Source organism: Carassius gibelio, chromosome A3, assembly GCF_023724105.1.
Source record: "Carassius gibelio isolate Cgi1373 ecotype wild population from Czech Republic chromosome A3, carGib1.2-hapl.c, whole genome shotgun sequence".
Classification (NCBI taxonomy): Eukaryota; Metazoa; Chordata; class Actinopteri; order Cypriniformes; family Cyprinidae; genus Carassius; species Carassius gibelio.
This window is the reverse complement of record NC_068373.1, coordinates 9836380-9851789: the sequence shown is the minus strand read 5'-3', so window position 1 is coordinate 9851789 and position 15410 is coordinate 9836380. Positions and strand designations below refer to the sequence as shown.

The following is a 15410-nucleotide window of genomic DNA, read 5'->3' as shown; positions in this document are numbered from 1 at the left end:
GCCTTCACTTTCTCTACCCTGACCAACACAAACAACCAAGCCCACATCTGAATCGCCGAACAGATAGATAACAAAGAGAGACAGACAGTGTACAAGCCAAGACTAATGAAAAGCAGGAGAGAGTCAAGAAGAGAGTAGCAAAAATGTGATGCTGGCAGAGGGATGCGTTTTAGCAGACTGTATGTGGTTAAATGAAGAATACAATCCACTGCATGCATATATTTCCCTTCCTACTCAGCCTGCAAATAAAAGTAATTTAAAGCATTTTATCATTCGGCTATAACAAAATGTGTAACAAAAAATGAAGGGACCTTAATACTTTCCGAATGCACAGTAAATAGTATTATTATTGTGTGGGTGTATGACAGTAATCTAACAAGTTACTTGATAGTCACCATTTCCGGTATAGGTCCATCTGTAATAATTGGAGTATTATATATTTTTTGACTCCTCTGCAACATTTGCAGGTTTCATGTTTCAAATCACTTTCAAACCACATTATAAACTTGGTGATCTTGTATTTCAATGCTGGATTCAATTCCTGCGCAGAAGTCTGAGTAAACGGCGTTTGTGTGTTTTGCAGGACTGCCAGACCCCTTCGCTAAGGTGGTGGTGGACGGTTCGGGGCAGTGCCACTCAACAGACACAGTGAGGAACACGCTGGACCCCAAATGGAACCAGCACTATGACCTGTAAGAGCTCTTCCTGGTCTGACTGCATTCAAACATTGATCCCGGCTCTGAGACAGTAATGGTTAGATACCACAATCCAGAAGACCACCATTTAGAAGCAGATCTTATTTCGAAGCACGTGGTCATCTGTTCAGTTTGGTCTTAGTGACTTGGCTTGCTTTGCTGTATTTCTTTTCAGTTGGAGCTTAAGAGTGTCAGACTGTATCATTAGACGCTTATGTGTGGGTTCATTTTGGCCGTTTTTCTGCGTGAGTCACCCAGAGCGCGATTGAGCCTGGTTTTGTGCTTATGGATTGTGGTTCACTTGAGTCTGGGTTTAAAACAAAACAAAAAAAAGAAAGAAAACGAACAAATCGAGCTAGTATGCATCCATAACATGGATTAAATAATATTATCACTATTTTGTTGTCATTTTGTTCTTTCAAATCTGTATATTGTCTTCTGTGAAAAAGAGATATTTTGGAGAATGACTTTCCATGCCAAAAAAAGGGGAATGGTGAATTTTTTTTTTTTTTTTGTATTTTACTTTACTTTTTCTTTTCAGGCAAGCAGCATAAAAGAAAAACACACTATAGAAGTTGTTCATATGAGTTGTGTAATGTATTTCAAGTCTCAACCTCCAGTCTCTTTTGGGATGTTATGCATGTGACACTCGGGAAACATTACTGACATGCAAACCAAGCATGACACGTCACACAGTATATTTGAATTTACGCAGTAGAGATTTGAATGCTGCGATGGTGGGAAACTCGCCAACAAACACTGTGTTGACCACTTTTATGGTGCTTTTTTCCTTGATTAAGCTCTACAATAAAATTACCAATTTTCAACATATCTTTCATTTCCATTCAAAATTTGATGTTCATCAAAAGAAAGGAAATCATGAATGGCTTGACGGTGTGTAAATAATGATACATTAAAAATAACATGCACTTTCCAAAAATCCCAGGGGGTTTTCTTGAACCGGTGGTGTGTGATTTCTTCCAATCTCTTGATCAGTGTAGCCCATCAGTAAAGCTCCCAGCATGCTTAGAGGATTTAGGTCACCTTCTCTGGAGTCAACAGCTCTATCTGTGCAGGACGATTTCTATGGGTGCAAAATCCCATATCCTTTCGTTATACCGTATGCTTCTAGGTTTATTTACATTTTTAAAGAGATTTGATCTCAAACTACGAGTATCAACAATTTCACAGCATGGAATAAAAATAGAATATTTCCCTCCGCGCAGGCTTGTCGTTTTTCCCACAGACCGAAAGCAAAATTTAAGCAAACAAAGCATTAAAAAACCCAAAATGCTAGGAAATATAAAAACAAAAAAAAGAAGGGCAGCAGATTTCCAATACTTGTCCCAATCTTATGTTGAGCTGACAGTCGGCAGCTAAAGGAAGCACACGTCTCCGTTTATTTGGCTGCTAGGGCAACCGTAGACTAACCCTCGACCCCCGGACGGCTCTCGAGTTAGCCAAACATGTCACGTCTGACAGGAATAATGGGTGGGGAAGAGAAACCAAGGAGATGTAGCTTAAACCCTACATCCTAAATACTTTGGGATTTCTGTTCGCCATCTGGGTTTTAATAAGTGCTTTTGAACTCATAAGTTCGTAAAACTAGGATTCCCATGATGCACATCACAGGGATTCGGTTGTCTCCTCGTTGGCAGGGAACGCAGTTGAAAAATCGCCATTGTTGAAAGGTTATTGAGCTATTTGGTAGTTTCGTTATTTTCCTTGAATGTCAGGACAAGCAGAATGTCAAAATCATTTACTGATGAAAGACTGACAGGACTAAAAGCCTCCTAGGGTTGCATGCTGGACGGAAAGATAACTCCTAATGTGCATAGTGAAGAATAACACCGAATCACTGGTTGATAACCAAAAAAACAAAACAATGCCAATTATATCTGATGGCTTTGTCCATATATAAAGGCTCTATGCTCTTCTAAAGCATACAAATCTATGTGTACTGTAATCAGTTTGTGATGGGGCGTGAAGTCATGGTCCTCAAAGTAGTATTAGTACATTTTCAAACGGTCAATGTTGTATAACTGTCTTGAGGTGGTAAAATTCAGAAATTAAGTCATAATAAATTTTAATAGCCGTGATCTTATTTCTTGTGTTCTTACTTCAGTGCAGTGGTTTTACTTTAAACTATTAATATTTTAGAACAATAAATGAAAATCCCAAAGAAAATCGATATTTAAATGAGTCTTTTTTTTATTTATTTTTATTTTTTTATTTAACACACAAGTATGAGTGTGTGTTTGTCTTTAGTTTATGTGTACGTTGACGCATCTTGAATATTTGGCTATGTTTTCAGACATGTTAAATCGAGTGTTTGGGTCAAAAGGGTTTTTCCAAATTTACATTTGTAAAAGTTTCCCACATAGATTTAAAAGGAATATGTTGTCACAACTATTTGTTGTTAACCCATTTACCGAATCGGTGTATTTCCTGGGAAAGTTCAGAAACAATCACTGAGGTTCGATGAAGGGTTATCAGAGAAACCAAAAATGCACCAAACCATAATTATCTTGACAGCGCAGGTTTCGGTATATTGTCTTGGCTTTCGTTTTGTCCTGTCTTCTTTTGGTCCCGTTGAGTAACTTGTTGCGACAAGCTCTCGTCTGGTAAAGTAAAAATTGGCGTAAAGGCTCTCTGAAGTATTGTGTATAAGGGCTGCTATGAGCTGGTTTTTGGCTCTGTGGGCAGTTGATAAATGTTCTCCAGATCAACACTGATTGTTTGGGTTTGGTTGGACTCATTCTGGTGAGAACATCCACGCAGTCATTGGTATTCAGTCTTCTCGTTTCTTTCATCCTGCCCCCTTTTCTGCCCTTTCTCTCTCTACTCCTCTACCTCTTCGATTGGTTTTCCGTCCAAACAAGGACTGTTGCCCGGGGATTCTGTCCCATTGGCAGGCTGACAGAGTGTTCAGACTTTGCTTGGACATTTTTTGACAGCCTGGCTCCTTTTGATGTCCAGTTCTGGAGGTGTTTCTGTTCCCAGAGTTTAAGCGAATCGTTTGTTTTGTCTAACGCCATGCCAGAACATTCAGACAAACCAGCTGAGTTTTATGTAGGACTTGATGAAATGCATACGGTGGTGAGGGAACAAGAGAACTGCGTGGGATCGCTCGAAGTTCTTGAACTTCTTTTGTTAGGTTTGCTGAAGGTATTAAGAGTTCAGGTGTTTTCACCCTGTTTAAAAGAACCCTACAGAACTAGGCGTATGTTAAGGAGTGAAAACAAACCCAGTTCTCTTTGCACTCTTAGTCCTTCCTGTTCTTCTTATTTTGTTTCTTCCTACTTCTTAATCTACTTCCTCTTCCTCACCGCTGCTTTCATTGTTTTCAATCTACTTTGACATCTTGCTCTTCTTTATTATCATCTTTCTCCTCCTCTTTGTGGTCTTCTTTCTATTGACGTCCTCTTCATTTGTCTTTTTCCTCTTGCTCTTCTTCATTTTCATCTACTTCCTCCTCTTTAATCATCGTGATTTTCTTTTTAATCTTCCTCTTTTTCTTTCTTCTTCCTCATTGTCATCTACTTCCTCTACCTCTTCATCTACCTCGACCTCCTCTGTTATTCTTTCACTTCTTTGTCGTCTTCCTCTTCCACAACATCTTCCTCAACTTCCTTTTCCTCATGTCATTTTGACCTACTTTTGTCATCATCTTGCCCTTCTTCCTCTTCTTTGTCTGCCATCTTCCTATTTTTCCCCCCTCATCTTTGTTGTTTCTCTTTATCTTCGTGTCTTTTCCTGTTCTTCCCTTTTTTCTCCTATTTGCTATTTTCATCTACTTCCTCTTTCTTGTCATCTTGTGCTGCTTTGTCGTTTTTCTCTACTCTTCCTCTTCTTTTTTTCCTCCTCTTCTTCTTCCTCTGGTATGTATTTTTCATCTTACTGAAGAGTTACTTGTCTTCATAATCATCTTCAGTGCTTTCGTCTTCCTTGTTATCCTCTTTGTCGTCTTCTGGCATCATTTTTACCGTCTTCATTGTTTTTTAATGAAGTCCTCATTGCTCTATTTAAAACAGTTCTTCTCCTCTGAGCCGCTGTGTGTAATCATGCTTCATAATACATGTTTTACACAAACACCATGGGCTTCCGAGACCGGTATGGTCTGAGTTTGAGACATGATAGCAAATGTAGAAATCTGACTTGAAGTGACGTCTCTTGTTATTTCTTCAGGTATATCGGGAAGTCGGACTCCATCACCATCAGCGTGTGGAACCACAAGAAGATCCATAAGAAACAGGGAGCGGGATTCCTGGGATGCGTACGACTCCTCTCCAACTCCATTAACCGACTCAAGGACACAGGCTGTGAGTGTGGGTGTATATTTGTGCGTGATTGGCTCAGAAACTGTCTGTTAGTGTGTATAATTAGCTCAGAAAACACAGGTCTAACTTGTGTGTAAAACTGGCTCTGGCACATTTTAAATGTACTTCTGTGTGTGTGTGTGTGTGTGTATAAATGGCTCAGAGAGGTTGTATGTACTGTAATGGCTGTGTGTGTCGAATAGACAACTTTTAAGTAAAACACAACAACAGTCTTTTTAAACGTAATAATATAGACCTATCTATCTTTGGTTGAAGACCACTGTCTGTCTCAGGTAAAGACGTGCTGTTATTTGTGCATCACTTTCCTGTCAGCTACACAAGAACCAGTGGTGAACTAAGTCCGTATGTTTAGGGTCCTGAGGGCCCCCAGTCACAGTCTGTCTGGCTGCGTTCCAGCCCCACACTTTATTTTATTTTTTTAAGAGGATTTTAAAAGCAGGCTTTCCCTAGAAACCCTCCAGCGTGACCACTGTCCTGGATAAGCACAGGAAACCCACAGCCGCTCCCACAGCTGGAAGTGATTCAGTTCACCATTTCCTGTTGCACCCCGTCTGTCTCTCTGCCATCATTCTTTCTGTCTTTTTTCATTCTCTCTCTTTCTCCGTCTCCCATTCAGTCTGTCAGTAACAATCAAGGTCTTAAATTGGAAATTATTATTTAATGGAAATGATTTTGGTCTCTGTCACTATTAGCTTTTTTATCATTAATATTAATTCACAAAAATATCAGATTTTGCTCTTCCTCTTCATTTTGCTTGCAAATGTCATCTACCTATTTTTCTTAATCTTCTTATTGTTAAAAGTGTTTATATATTTCTATATGTATTAAAATAATAATAATAGACACAAATAGATTTTCCAAAAGGCTTTGACTTTGTTGAATAAACATGAGCACTGCACGTTTCACAGTCAAAATGCGCCATGGGTATTTTATATAAATGTATATTTTTTGAAGAGAACCCATTGTCTTCTGAAATGTTTTGATGTCATTTTCATTTCATATTTCCTATAATGCCTGATAAAGCAGCGTTTAGGAGCGCAGCGCTGCATTGTTTACAGCCATAACCAGGGAAAACGCTATTTCTGCCTCTTCTAAAGCGCCTCCTGCTGGCAGAGAGTGCATTTGCATTTTCAATAAATGTATATTTCTATAAGTTTCGATGATGTCTATATCTGTTTCAGCTAATGTTCTTAATTTTTCTGATATACAAAAAAAAAGCAGATCGCAATATCTGTTTATTCCAGTTTTAATTGTTATTTGTTGCTTTAATTACTAGGGCTGGACCATAATATCAGATTATTTGAATATTCGTTCGGTGGGTTGGCATTCTGTTTGAAATTGAGGTTCAAATATTATTATTATTTTCCAATGAACACCTGGCGTCCCCTTTGAAACAGTTCTCATTCGTGCTTGAATATGAACTGCCAATGAGTGAAAGTCATGAATGTCATGATTCAGTTTATCTGGAAGAGCAGTGATGCAGAAGACCAAAAATGCAGAAGACCTCATCTGTGTGGGAGCACTTTACATTGAGTGAGGACAAGACAACGGCAGTGTGCCAGATATGTGATTTGAAACTGGCCTACCACAAGTTCTGCAAGTAGTACGTCTGTAGTATAATGTTGATGTAAAAAATAAAATAAAATTAGCTGCTTTTATCTGCCACTTTAATCAGTTATTTTACAGTAGATTTACAAAAATATAGTCTATCAATGTATCATTTATCGGTATTGCCCAATATTGATTTATTTTTAATTATAAAAAAATTATAAAACTGCACAATGTCAATATTTGTCAGTAGTAAAAAAAATTATTAGTATATTATAGTATTTTAAAATAATAGTGAAATAATAGTAAATGTATTTAGAAATCATCTACACCGGTCTTTGACCATATGAAGGGGTTTAAATGTGAATCGAGTGTCCAGCCCTGTTTAGTCTGGCTGTGCATCCTGATCTGACTGTGTGTGTGTGTGTGTGTGTGTGAGACAGAGAGAGAGAGAGAGAGAGAGAGAGAGAGAGAGAGTGAGTGAGTGAGAACAGATAGTGGCCTCTCTAATGTCTGCAGGCTACTTGTTATTCCTGTCTCCCTCTTTCCGGCAATGACAGAGAGCCCCAGCGTGTTTCTGGAAGCGTCTCACTCCTATCAGCACATCTACAGTCTGAGAGGAATAAAGCAGTCTCTGTGTATACACACACACACAGTGCACTGCAGTGTATGTGACCTAACACATGAAATATGGAGCATTTTAGGCCGTTTTTCTAAGTGTCCGATGGTTCGCAGAGTGAGGAGGTCAGAGGTTATGAAACAAACGCCACGCAGGCACTTTGGTATCTCAAGTGAACTTTTTTATCTCAACCATTTTTCTTTTTCCCCTCTTTGTTCATTTACAGATCAGCGTTTGGACCTGAACAAGTTGGGGCCCAATGACAGCGATACCGTGAGGGGACAGATAGTAGGTGAGTCACAAGCTTTGCTGGTTTTGAGTAATTCGCTCTCTTTGCCACATCTGCCTTTTATCCCACGAGTCACACCAGCTTCAAAGCTTGTCATTAATGATGGTTAAACCCACACATTTACCTTTGACGCCTTAAAAATGTTGCTCGTTTGGGACCAAAGAAGGAAAAAGGCACTCATCCTGTATGATTTATATGTTGCGTTTAGCTATTCCATTGCAAATTTCTTTCATGCTCTTAGAGCCGCATTGTTCCTTCATCAAGAAAGAGTTTTGGTGGTGATGCTTTTGCACCCCGGGTTTCATGTCCCGTAGCCACACCACAGTTTTTGCAAGCAGCCTTTCATCAGAAGATGAATGCTTTCCCATGGTTAAGAGTTTCAGACAACCCTCTTATTTGTTTGCATGTCTTCATGTCACATCAAGATTGGCGTCACGTGTTTTGTTGAGTCACATGAATGTAAGCAAGCACGTAGTTATTAACCTCAACCCTAAGGCAAGCTTTACTATTACTATAGCTTATACTAAACACTTTGAACAAACCCCTAACCCTAAATGTATCTCATTGCACACCTTTTGTATTAGGGGAGGAACGGTTCTCTGGAAAAAATCTAACCGTATCGTTCTGGATCTGTGCCTTGACTTAAATTGACAGTACATTCTTAATGTTAATCAAACAACTAAAGACAAGGACATCACTCACTGCTCTTGATTGAATAGCTTTTGTAACTTTAATAAGGATTCATCTATAACATCTGTTTACAGTCAAATATGCAATGTTATTTTACATTTGATTACTTTATTCAATTTCTGTACCTAAAAACTGTTAGACCTACTTAACCTGAAAAGCACTGTTTATTTTATTTGTATCTTTGCTCTGTTGTATTTATTTGTGCTGTTGCTCGTAATTAGATTATTTGTTCTCATTTTCTTTATTTTTATTTGACAATATAGTGTAGTGGACGACCGATATTGTTTTTTTGACAGCTGATGCCGATATCTTAGAGAGCAGGGTGGCCGATGGCCGACATAAAGCTGATATATATATATTTTTTTATTATTTTAATTATAACTTCTATTCTATTCTATTCTAATTTGAAAATGACCTATATTAAAAATAAAAGGTGTAAAATAAACATACTTTAGAGGACGACTTCCTGATTCTATAATTCTATTACAGTATTTTTCACAAACAAATATTTTAAAATATATAAACAAAAAGAAAGTAAACACTGTAACCAGCAGGGCAAGTTTGTGTGCATTGGGAATCAGATTTTTTCAGCTTAAGCCAAGGTAACACCCATTTTGCATGCAGCACTCAGTAAAAATGACATCAATATGACAGTGCACAAATGAACGCCAAGGCCGATATATCGGCCAATGTTTATTATTATTAAAAAAATCTGTATTTAACAATATGGGTTAATTGTTTTTTTTCTTTCTCTCTCTCTCTATATATATATCCCTTGATTATATCAGTATCTAATATTACACCTTTTGGTGTCTGCCAACCTTTGTAAAACATTTTAATAACACACACACACACATGCATACTATCGATGCAAAATATCTGTGCAATGCATGTCACTCATCTTGACATTTCTGTCACATAGTCTCTGTCATTCCATGACACTAAAACCTTGCACAGATGGGACCCCTCTAACAGCCTGTGTTTTTGCGTTTGTCAACAGTGAGTCTTCAGTCCAGGGACAGGATCGGCACTGGAGGGCCAGTGGTGGACTGCAGTCGTCTGTTTGACAATGACCTGCCTGATGGGTACATGAAACAAATCTTTAAAAGCAGCTATAAATGAGTGCTTAAATATAAAACAGTGTTTAATCTTTAGCAGATACTGAACGGTAGCAGCCAACGTTCTTATCCAACCCCTGTGTTTGTTCCTGCGCGATGTGCATGTGTCTGTCTGTTCGTCTGTATGAATGTCTCTTTGTGTTCTTTCTGCAGCTGGGAGGAGAGGAGAATTGCATCTGGCCGGATCCAGTATCTGAATCATATCACACGCAGCACCCAATGGGAAAGACCTACAAGGTGGGATCAGGTTTCCTTTGTTGTAGTCCCAGTCCACTTTTTATTTGATTTTATTTCTATTTGATTTTATTTATATGTATTTATTTATTTATTTTACTTTTGTTTTATTTTACTTATTTGGTTTATTTGTTTTTTTTTTCCGTTTTTTTTTATTCCTTTTTACTTTTATTTGTTTGTTTATTTAAATTTTACTTATTCAGTTCAGTTTTATTTTATTATTTTGTTGTTTTTATTTATTGTAATTTTATTTATTATTTTATTTTTGTTATTTGCTTTATTGTATTTTTTCTTTTTTAGCTTTGTTAGATATCTAAATGGCTTTCAAGATGAAGATCTTGAAAAAAGTTGGTCTGGGCTGTGTTTCCCAAACGTTTTGGTCTCTACGACCTACTTACGATACATTTGGAAAACTCAGCCCATGACAGCAAGGACAGCGTCTACAACACCAATGAATAAACCTAAAAAAAAATAGAAGACGTGTGAAAACTTTTTTTTTCGTTCAGTTTATTTATTTTTGCATAAAATGCTAGCAATAAAATAAGCCCCCATTTTATTCCAAATACTGAGCAAAAAGTGCCCATAGTTTAAGAAGCACCCATAAACTCTTGTTTCTACTCTTACAGTCTCTATATTTCTAGTCTTTCCTACGTTACCGTATACCTGTGGGGATTTGGTTCAATTTAGCCATAAGTACGTTAATGAGGTTGTGTGTCGACACTGGCTGACTAGTCCTAGTGTGCAGCACGCATTACAATTCACAGCCAAGGAAGCGGTTTAAAACATCATTGTCATACTGACGTTGTTTCCAAAGGCCGTTTTGAACCTCTGATGTGTTGAAACCGTGTGGAACTGAGGGAATATTGAAAGCGCGTACAGGCTGTGTTTATGAGCTACATGATTCAGCACTTTGTCCTCGCTCGGTGAGCTTCACGGCTGAGCTGCTGAGATGTTTTCACTTCACAATAACAGCACTCACGGTCAACCTGGGCAGCCGGAGCCGGACAGAGATTCACTCCCTTGTTTGGAGAGGTCTTTGACTTTGTCACATTAAAAGTCACTCAGCTCCTCGCGGCTTTGCTTGCCAGTGTTTGTCTACATGGACTGCAGGGCGCTGACACGGTTACATTATTCATTTAGTATCCAAAGCACCTGTACATTTTGTACAACTGAGATTTGAACCTCACACCAAAAGGTCACACTATTGTGTGTGCTTGGCCTTGCACAGCTCATACTTTTTTGTGCTGTTTTAATATGAATCTGTAACTAAACTGTTACATGATCCTTCTAAAACAACAGTATAAACCAGCCTAAGATGGTTTTCAGAATTTTTTTTTTTTTTTTTTGGTTAGAGATGCAAATGGTTTGCAGACTGAAATAAAAAGATGCCATTTTGGCTTTCCTAAGTTACTGTCCAGGTCATTGACTTCAAGGTGGTTCTGTTGGATAGAAGGGACAAGGTTAAGATGACTTGCTGGTCCTAGTTTTAAATGTTGGCTGGTTTTTGAGGAATTTGGGATTTTTTTTTTCTTTCAGATAGTCAAGCTGGTAGACTAGCTAAACACTTGCTTAGCCAGACTGAAAGACAATTTTAAACCAAGATCGGCAAACCAACTTATATATTTTATCTATTTACGTTTTTTAAATATACTTTTGTATTCTTTTCTAGTTTTGTTAGAGATGTGAATGGTTTGCAGACTGAAATAAAGTCTTGTAGGATTAATGCATTTTGGCTTGCCTAAATTACTGTCCAGGTCAATGGTTTTGACATGGTTTTGTTGGATAGGACTGGCTTGCTGGTCTTAAGGCCCGTTCACGCCATGCTTGGTGCTTTATACCATGCTTGGTGCTTACGCCATGCTTGCGATAACGATAAAGATATAGTTCTAAAAATCGTTCTCTATATTAAAGAATAGCAGAGTCCACACTACTACTATATATCGTTGGAATCACTTTTAGAATGTTTTTTTTTCTGATGAACGATAAAAACATTGACAGCCAATCAGAACCAATCCTGCTCGAGAAGTTAAAGCGGCAGACGCACGTGCACTTAGAATAAACAGACGATATCGTTCGCTGGTGTGGATACTAATATCGTTATCTTTATAGTTATTGTTACCGGTGTGAACGGGTCTTTAGTCTGATCTGTGGGTGTGTTTTAAAGGATTTTTTTTTATTTTTTTTTTTAGTTTGTCTAGCTAATCACTAACTAAGCAAGTCTGGGAGAACATTATAAACCAGTTAAGACAAGCAGACCAACCTAGGTTGGTCTAATTTATTATTATTAATATATATATTTTTTTTGCCAGCAAAGTCCATACAATTTGGAAATGGCCATGTACATATAGACTTGATTTCAATTTGTAATAATAAAAAAAAAAAACCTCTCAACTAAATTTTCTAATGTAAATTTTACTTGCATGTTTAGCGCACACTTTTATTCAAGGGAATTATTTATTTATCAAAATTTGCATTCAATACCTTGCTTGGGAACCCAACCCATGACGCTAATGTTGCTAGCGCCAAACATTTTAACCGTTTTAGGGGCCGTTCACATGTCACACCTAAAAACGTGTTGAAAATGCTAGGTGTGCCGATTTCTGATTTATTTTTTTTCAAGCGTTCTTGGCTTGCGCTCCGGAGGCGTCTTCTGGTCCCAAGCAACCATGAAGGGAAGTTTCAGCAAAGGATAAATGGATTTGCAGCACTAAAAACACTTGGAGTAGCTCTGCTACTAAATGTATTTAAAAACGTCTCTCCCTGTACAGCTATGATTAGCTGTTTCTGCATCTTATGATTAGCTGTTTCTGCATCTTGGCTGAGCTTTCAATGCTGTTATAGGAAAGGATAAAGCTGATTGGTTGGTTCTCGTCAAATAACCGTGGTGTGCTTGTGCCATTGTGAAAAGTTGAAATGTTTTTCTCGATGCGGTGCAGATGCGTCTGGAAAAAATGAACATGTTGCAATCGCGTCACTTCCATTATGAGTGCGCCTGCCACACGTCTTTAAAATAACAATCTCGAGTGCCCAAAAGACACAACATGTGAACGGCCCCGTGATGTAATCTGTTTTCCCTGGTGTTCTCATTTACTCTTTCACACACAGGCCTGCATCCGAGTACTCGAGCCCCGGCCGGCCACTCAGCTGCATTGTGGATGAGAACACGCCCATCATGACGCCCAACGGGGCAGCAGGCGTACCTGTGGATGACCCCCGGGTGCAGGAGCGAAGGGTTCGCTCTCAGAGACACAGAAACTACATGAGCAGAACTCACCTACACACACCGCCGGACCTGCCCGAGGGATACGGTTCGTTCAAACACACACACACACACACACACACACACACACGCATCAGTTCTTCCATTAATACTGGCCAGCCTGCAAAGGTCAAAAAAACACCCCGCAACATACACTCTGAGTTGTGTGCGCGCCCACACACACACACACACATGCACTTGTGCTGGAAATTTGTGCTGCAGCAGGAGTAATTAAAATGTCCCTTGAGCTGTAGACAAGAAACTCATCTGAAATATCTCTGATGTGCCGTCAGCGCCAGCTGCAGGGTCAGACTGGTGACCTGGAAATCCTGCTATGTCTGTGTGCATGTGTGTGTGTCTGTGGGGAGATTATAGAAGGGCAGAGGTTATAGAAACAGGTTAAATAGAGCTCTGTGTGCTCTCCTCTGCTCAAGTTTCTGAATGTGGGTCTGTAGACATGGGATGCAGGTCAAGACCATGTGTGGAAGAGGGACTGTGAGACGGGTCAATGTACGTCGTAATTAAATTCACTATCAATAATAAACATACAAATATTTCCCTGCTATATAGCCTACATCTTGTTGATCTGGTTTATGAGCGGCTAAATAGTTTCATCTGCTTTACATACTCAAGTACATGTGATGGTAGTGTTTTCACTGTCTACAGTTTAGTGAATTTCATCTCCAGAGCTGCTCTGTGAGTTCACAAACACTTCACCAATTTATTTGATCCGAAAATACACACAGAAACTCAAAGGTATTCAGGACAAACCAGCGGTTTGGTTTAACTTGAAGTCATTGACAAAAGTGCATCACTGTTGCATAGCAGAATGAACTATTTAATGTAATAATAATACATGCAATGTTTAACTAAATCGCATTATTAATAATTATGATGTTAATTTTTTGTATTAAGGAAAAGCATGCAACCTAAAAAAAAAAAAAAAAGCAAATAAATGTATATAGTTCTGTAAATAAAAATGCTACGTGTTCTGTAAATTATTTGTTATATTATAAACTATTCATTTAATTAACATTCTATGATTTCCTTTAATTAGACAACATCTTTATCCATTATTTCCTCTTAATGTGGATTAATTTGTGTGATGTGTTCATAGTTTACAGTGATAGAATGAAAGTATTACTACTGTACACACACACACATACACACATAAGCTTATAAACAATGACTGAATTCATGCCTCTGGTCAGTTTGTCACATTGTGAATGACCGATGGTGCCCTCTGGTGTTTGTTCACAGAGCAAAGGACCACGCAGCAGGGTCAGGTCTATTTCCTGCACACACAGACGGGCGTCAGCACATGGCACGACCCCAGAGTGCCCAGGTACCTCCTTTACCTCTGTGGATTTTACCTGTTTATTACTGCTTGTGCCTTGTCTTAACCATTTGCATAATTTTTTGTGATAAAATCAAAATATTAATGTGTAGTAATATAGCTTTTTTTTTTTACCAATGAGATATTGTGTGCAAAAAAAAAAAAAAATGATGCTGTTAATTGCTTTGGAAATATGCGGAGACCGTTTAGCCGCTATTTGTGGAGGGAAAGTTGCTTGTCATTTATCTGAGAGCAGAACATGATTGGAAAAATTAGGGTGGGCGACGGGTTATTTTTCTAGTCTGTTGAGAGTTGACTTTGAGCATTTTTGCAGTGCTGCACATTTTCTGCTCTATTAGTTTGATGATGTTTGGCAGAAGCCTGAAAGAAACATCCCTGGAGTCTGTTTTGTCTCGTTTTTTTTTTTTTTCTCGTCATTTTGATCTTTGTTTTGTCTGTTTTCTCACTTTGTTCTTGTTGTTTTTGTCTTCACCTCCACATGTTTACTTGAGTTTCAGTCAAAGGAGCATGTTAAAATATAGTTATACTATATCTATTTTATAAGTACTAGGAATTTTTATTTCCACCAATATCGTTTCCACTAGCAAATCAGGATTATCATGATTTAAATCAGTTTGATATTAATATATATTATTATTAATAATAATATTGATACATTTAATGTGTCCTGCATGTGTAGAAAAGAGCAATAAATAATCATTTTAATTAAATAATAAAAAATATATATATATATTTAAAAATCAACTCCGTAGCATGAAACTTACCATTCTGATCATGAATCATCCAGCTAAAGAATATGCCAGTTAATATTATAATTAAAGTATCATAGTCATTTATCATCTCAACAAGGAGAAAACTTCTATTATGTGGGCAAAAGCTCATAAATAGCTAATAAAAATCTGAACAATATTAGTATTTTGATCATTTTAATTTTATGATTACAATAATCATAATACCGTATAACCACATGACTAAAATGAAACTGTAGTAATTGTTTTCCACAGGGATCTCAGTAATGTGAACTGTGAGGAGCTGGGCCCATTGCCTCCAGGCTGGGAGATCAGAAACACAGCCACCGGACGCGTGTACTTTGTGGACCACAACAATCGAACCACACAATTCACAGACCCGCGTCTCTCCGCTAACCTGCACCTCGTCCTAAAGTGAGTCAGTCGCAGCATCCTAAGAAAGAACCAGCCGCCATGTAACCTAGAGAAAACAGACATGAGATGAATTGAGTTGTGCTGAAGTCTGATCTCGT

The 15410-nt window shown here is 38.1% G+C and overlaps 1 protein-coding gene across 2 annotated transcripts in view; it reads left to right on the top strand.

Moving 5' to 3' along the window:
- Positions 1-15410, top strand: part of LOC127945977 (E3 ubiquitin-protein ligase SMURF2-like) — a 55054-nt gene that overhangs the window by 23970 nt on the left and 15674 nt on the right. The window contains exons 3-10 of one of the 2 annotated variants that reach the window (XM_052542215.1): positions 584-692; positions 4884-5017; positions 7429-7494; positions 9182-9266; positions 9453-9536; positions 12639-12841; positions 14053-14137; positions 15154-15312. In XM_052542215.1, coding sequence (XP_052398175.1) covers positions 584-692; positions 4884-5017; positions 7429-7494; positions 9182-9266; positions 9453-9536; positions 12639-12841; positions 14053-14137; positions 15154-15312 — 925 coding nt within the window. Of the gene's footprint in view, positions 1-583; positions 693-4883; positions 5024-7428; positions 7495-9181; positions 9267-9452; positions 9537-12638; positions 12842-14052; positions 14138-15153; positions 15313-15410 lie in introns of both variants that reach the window. The other variant, XM_052542205.1, reaches the window with a different exon arrangement.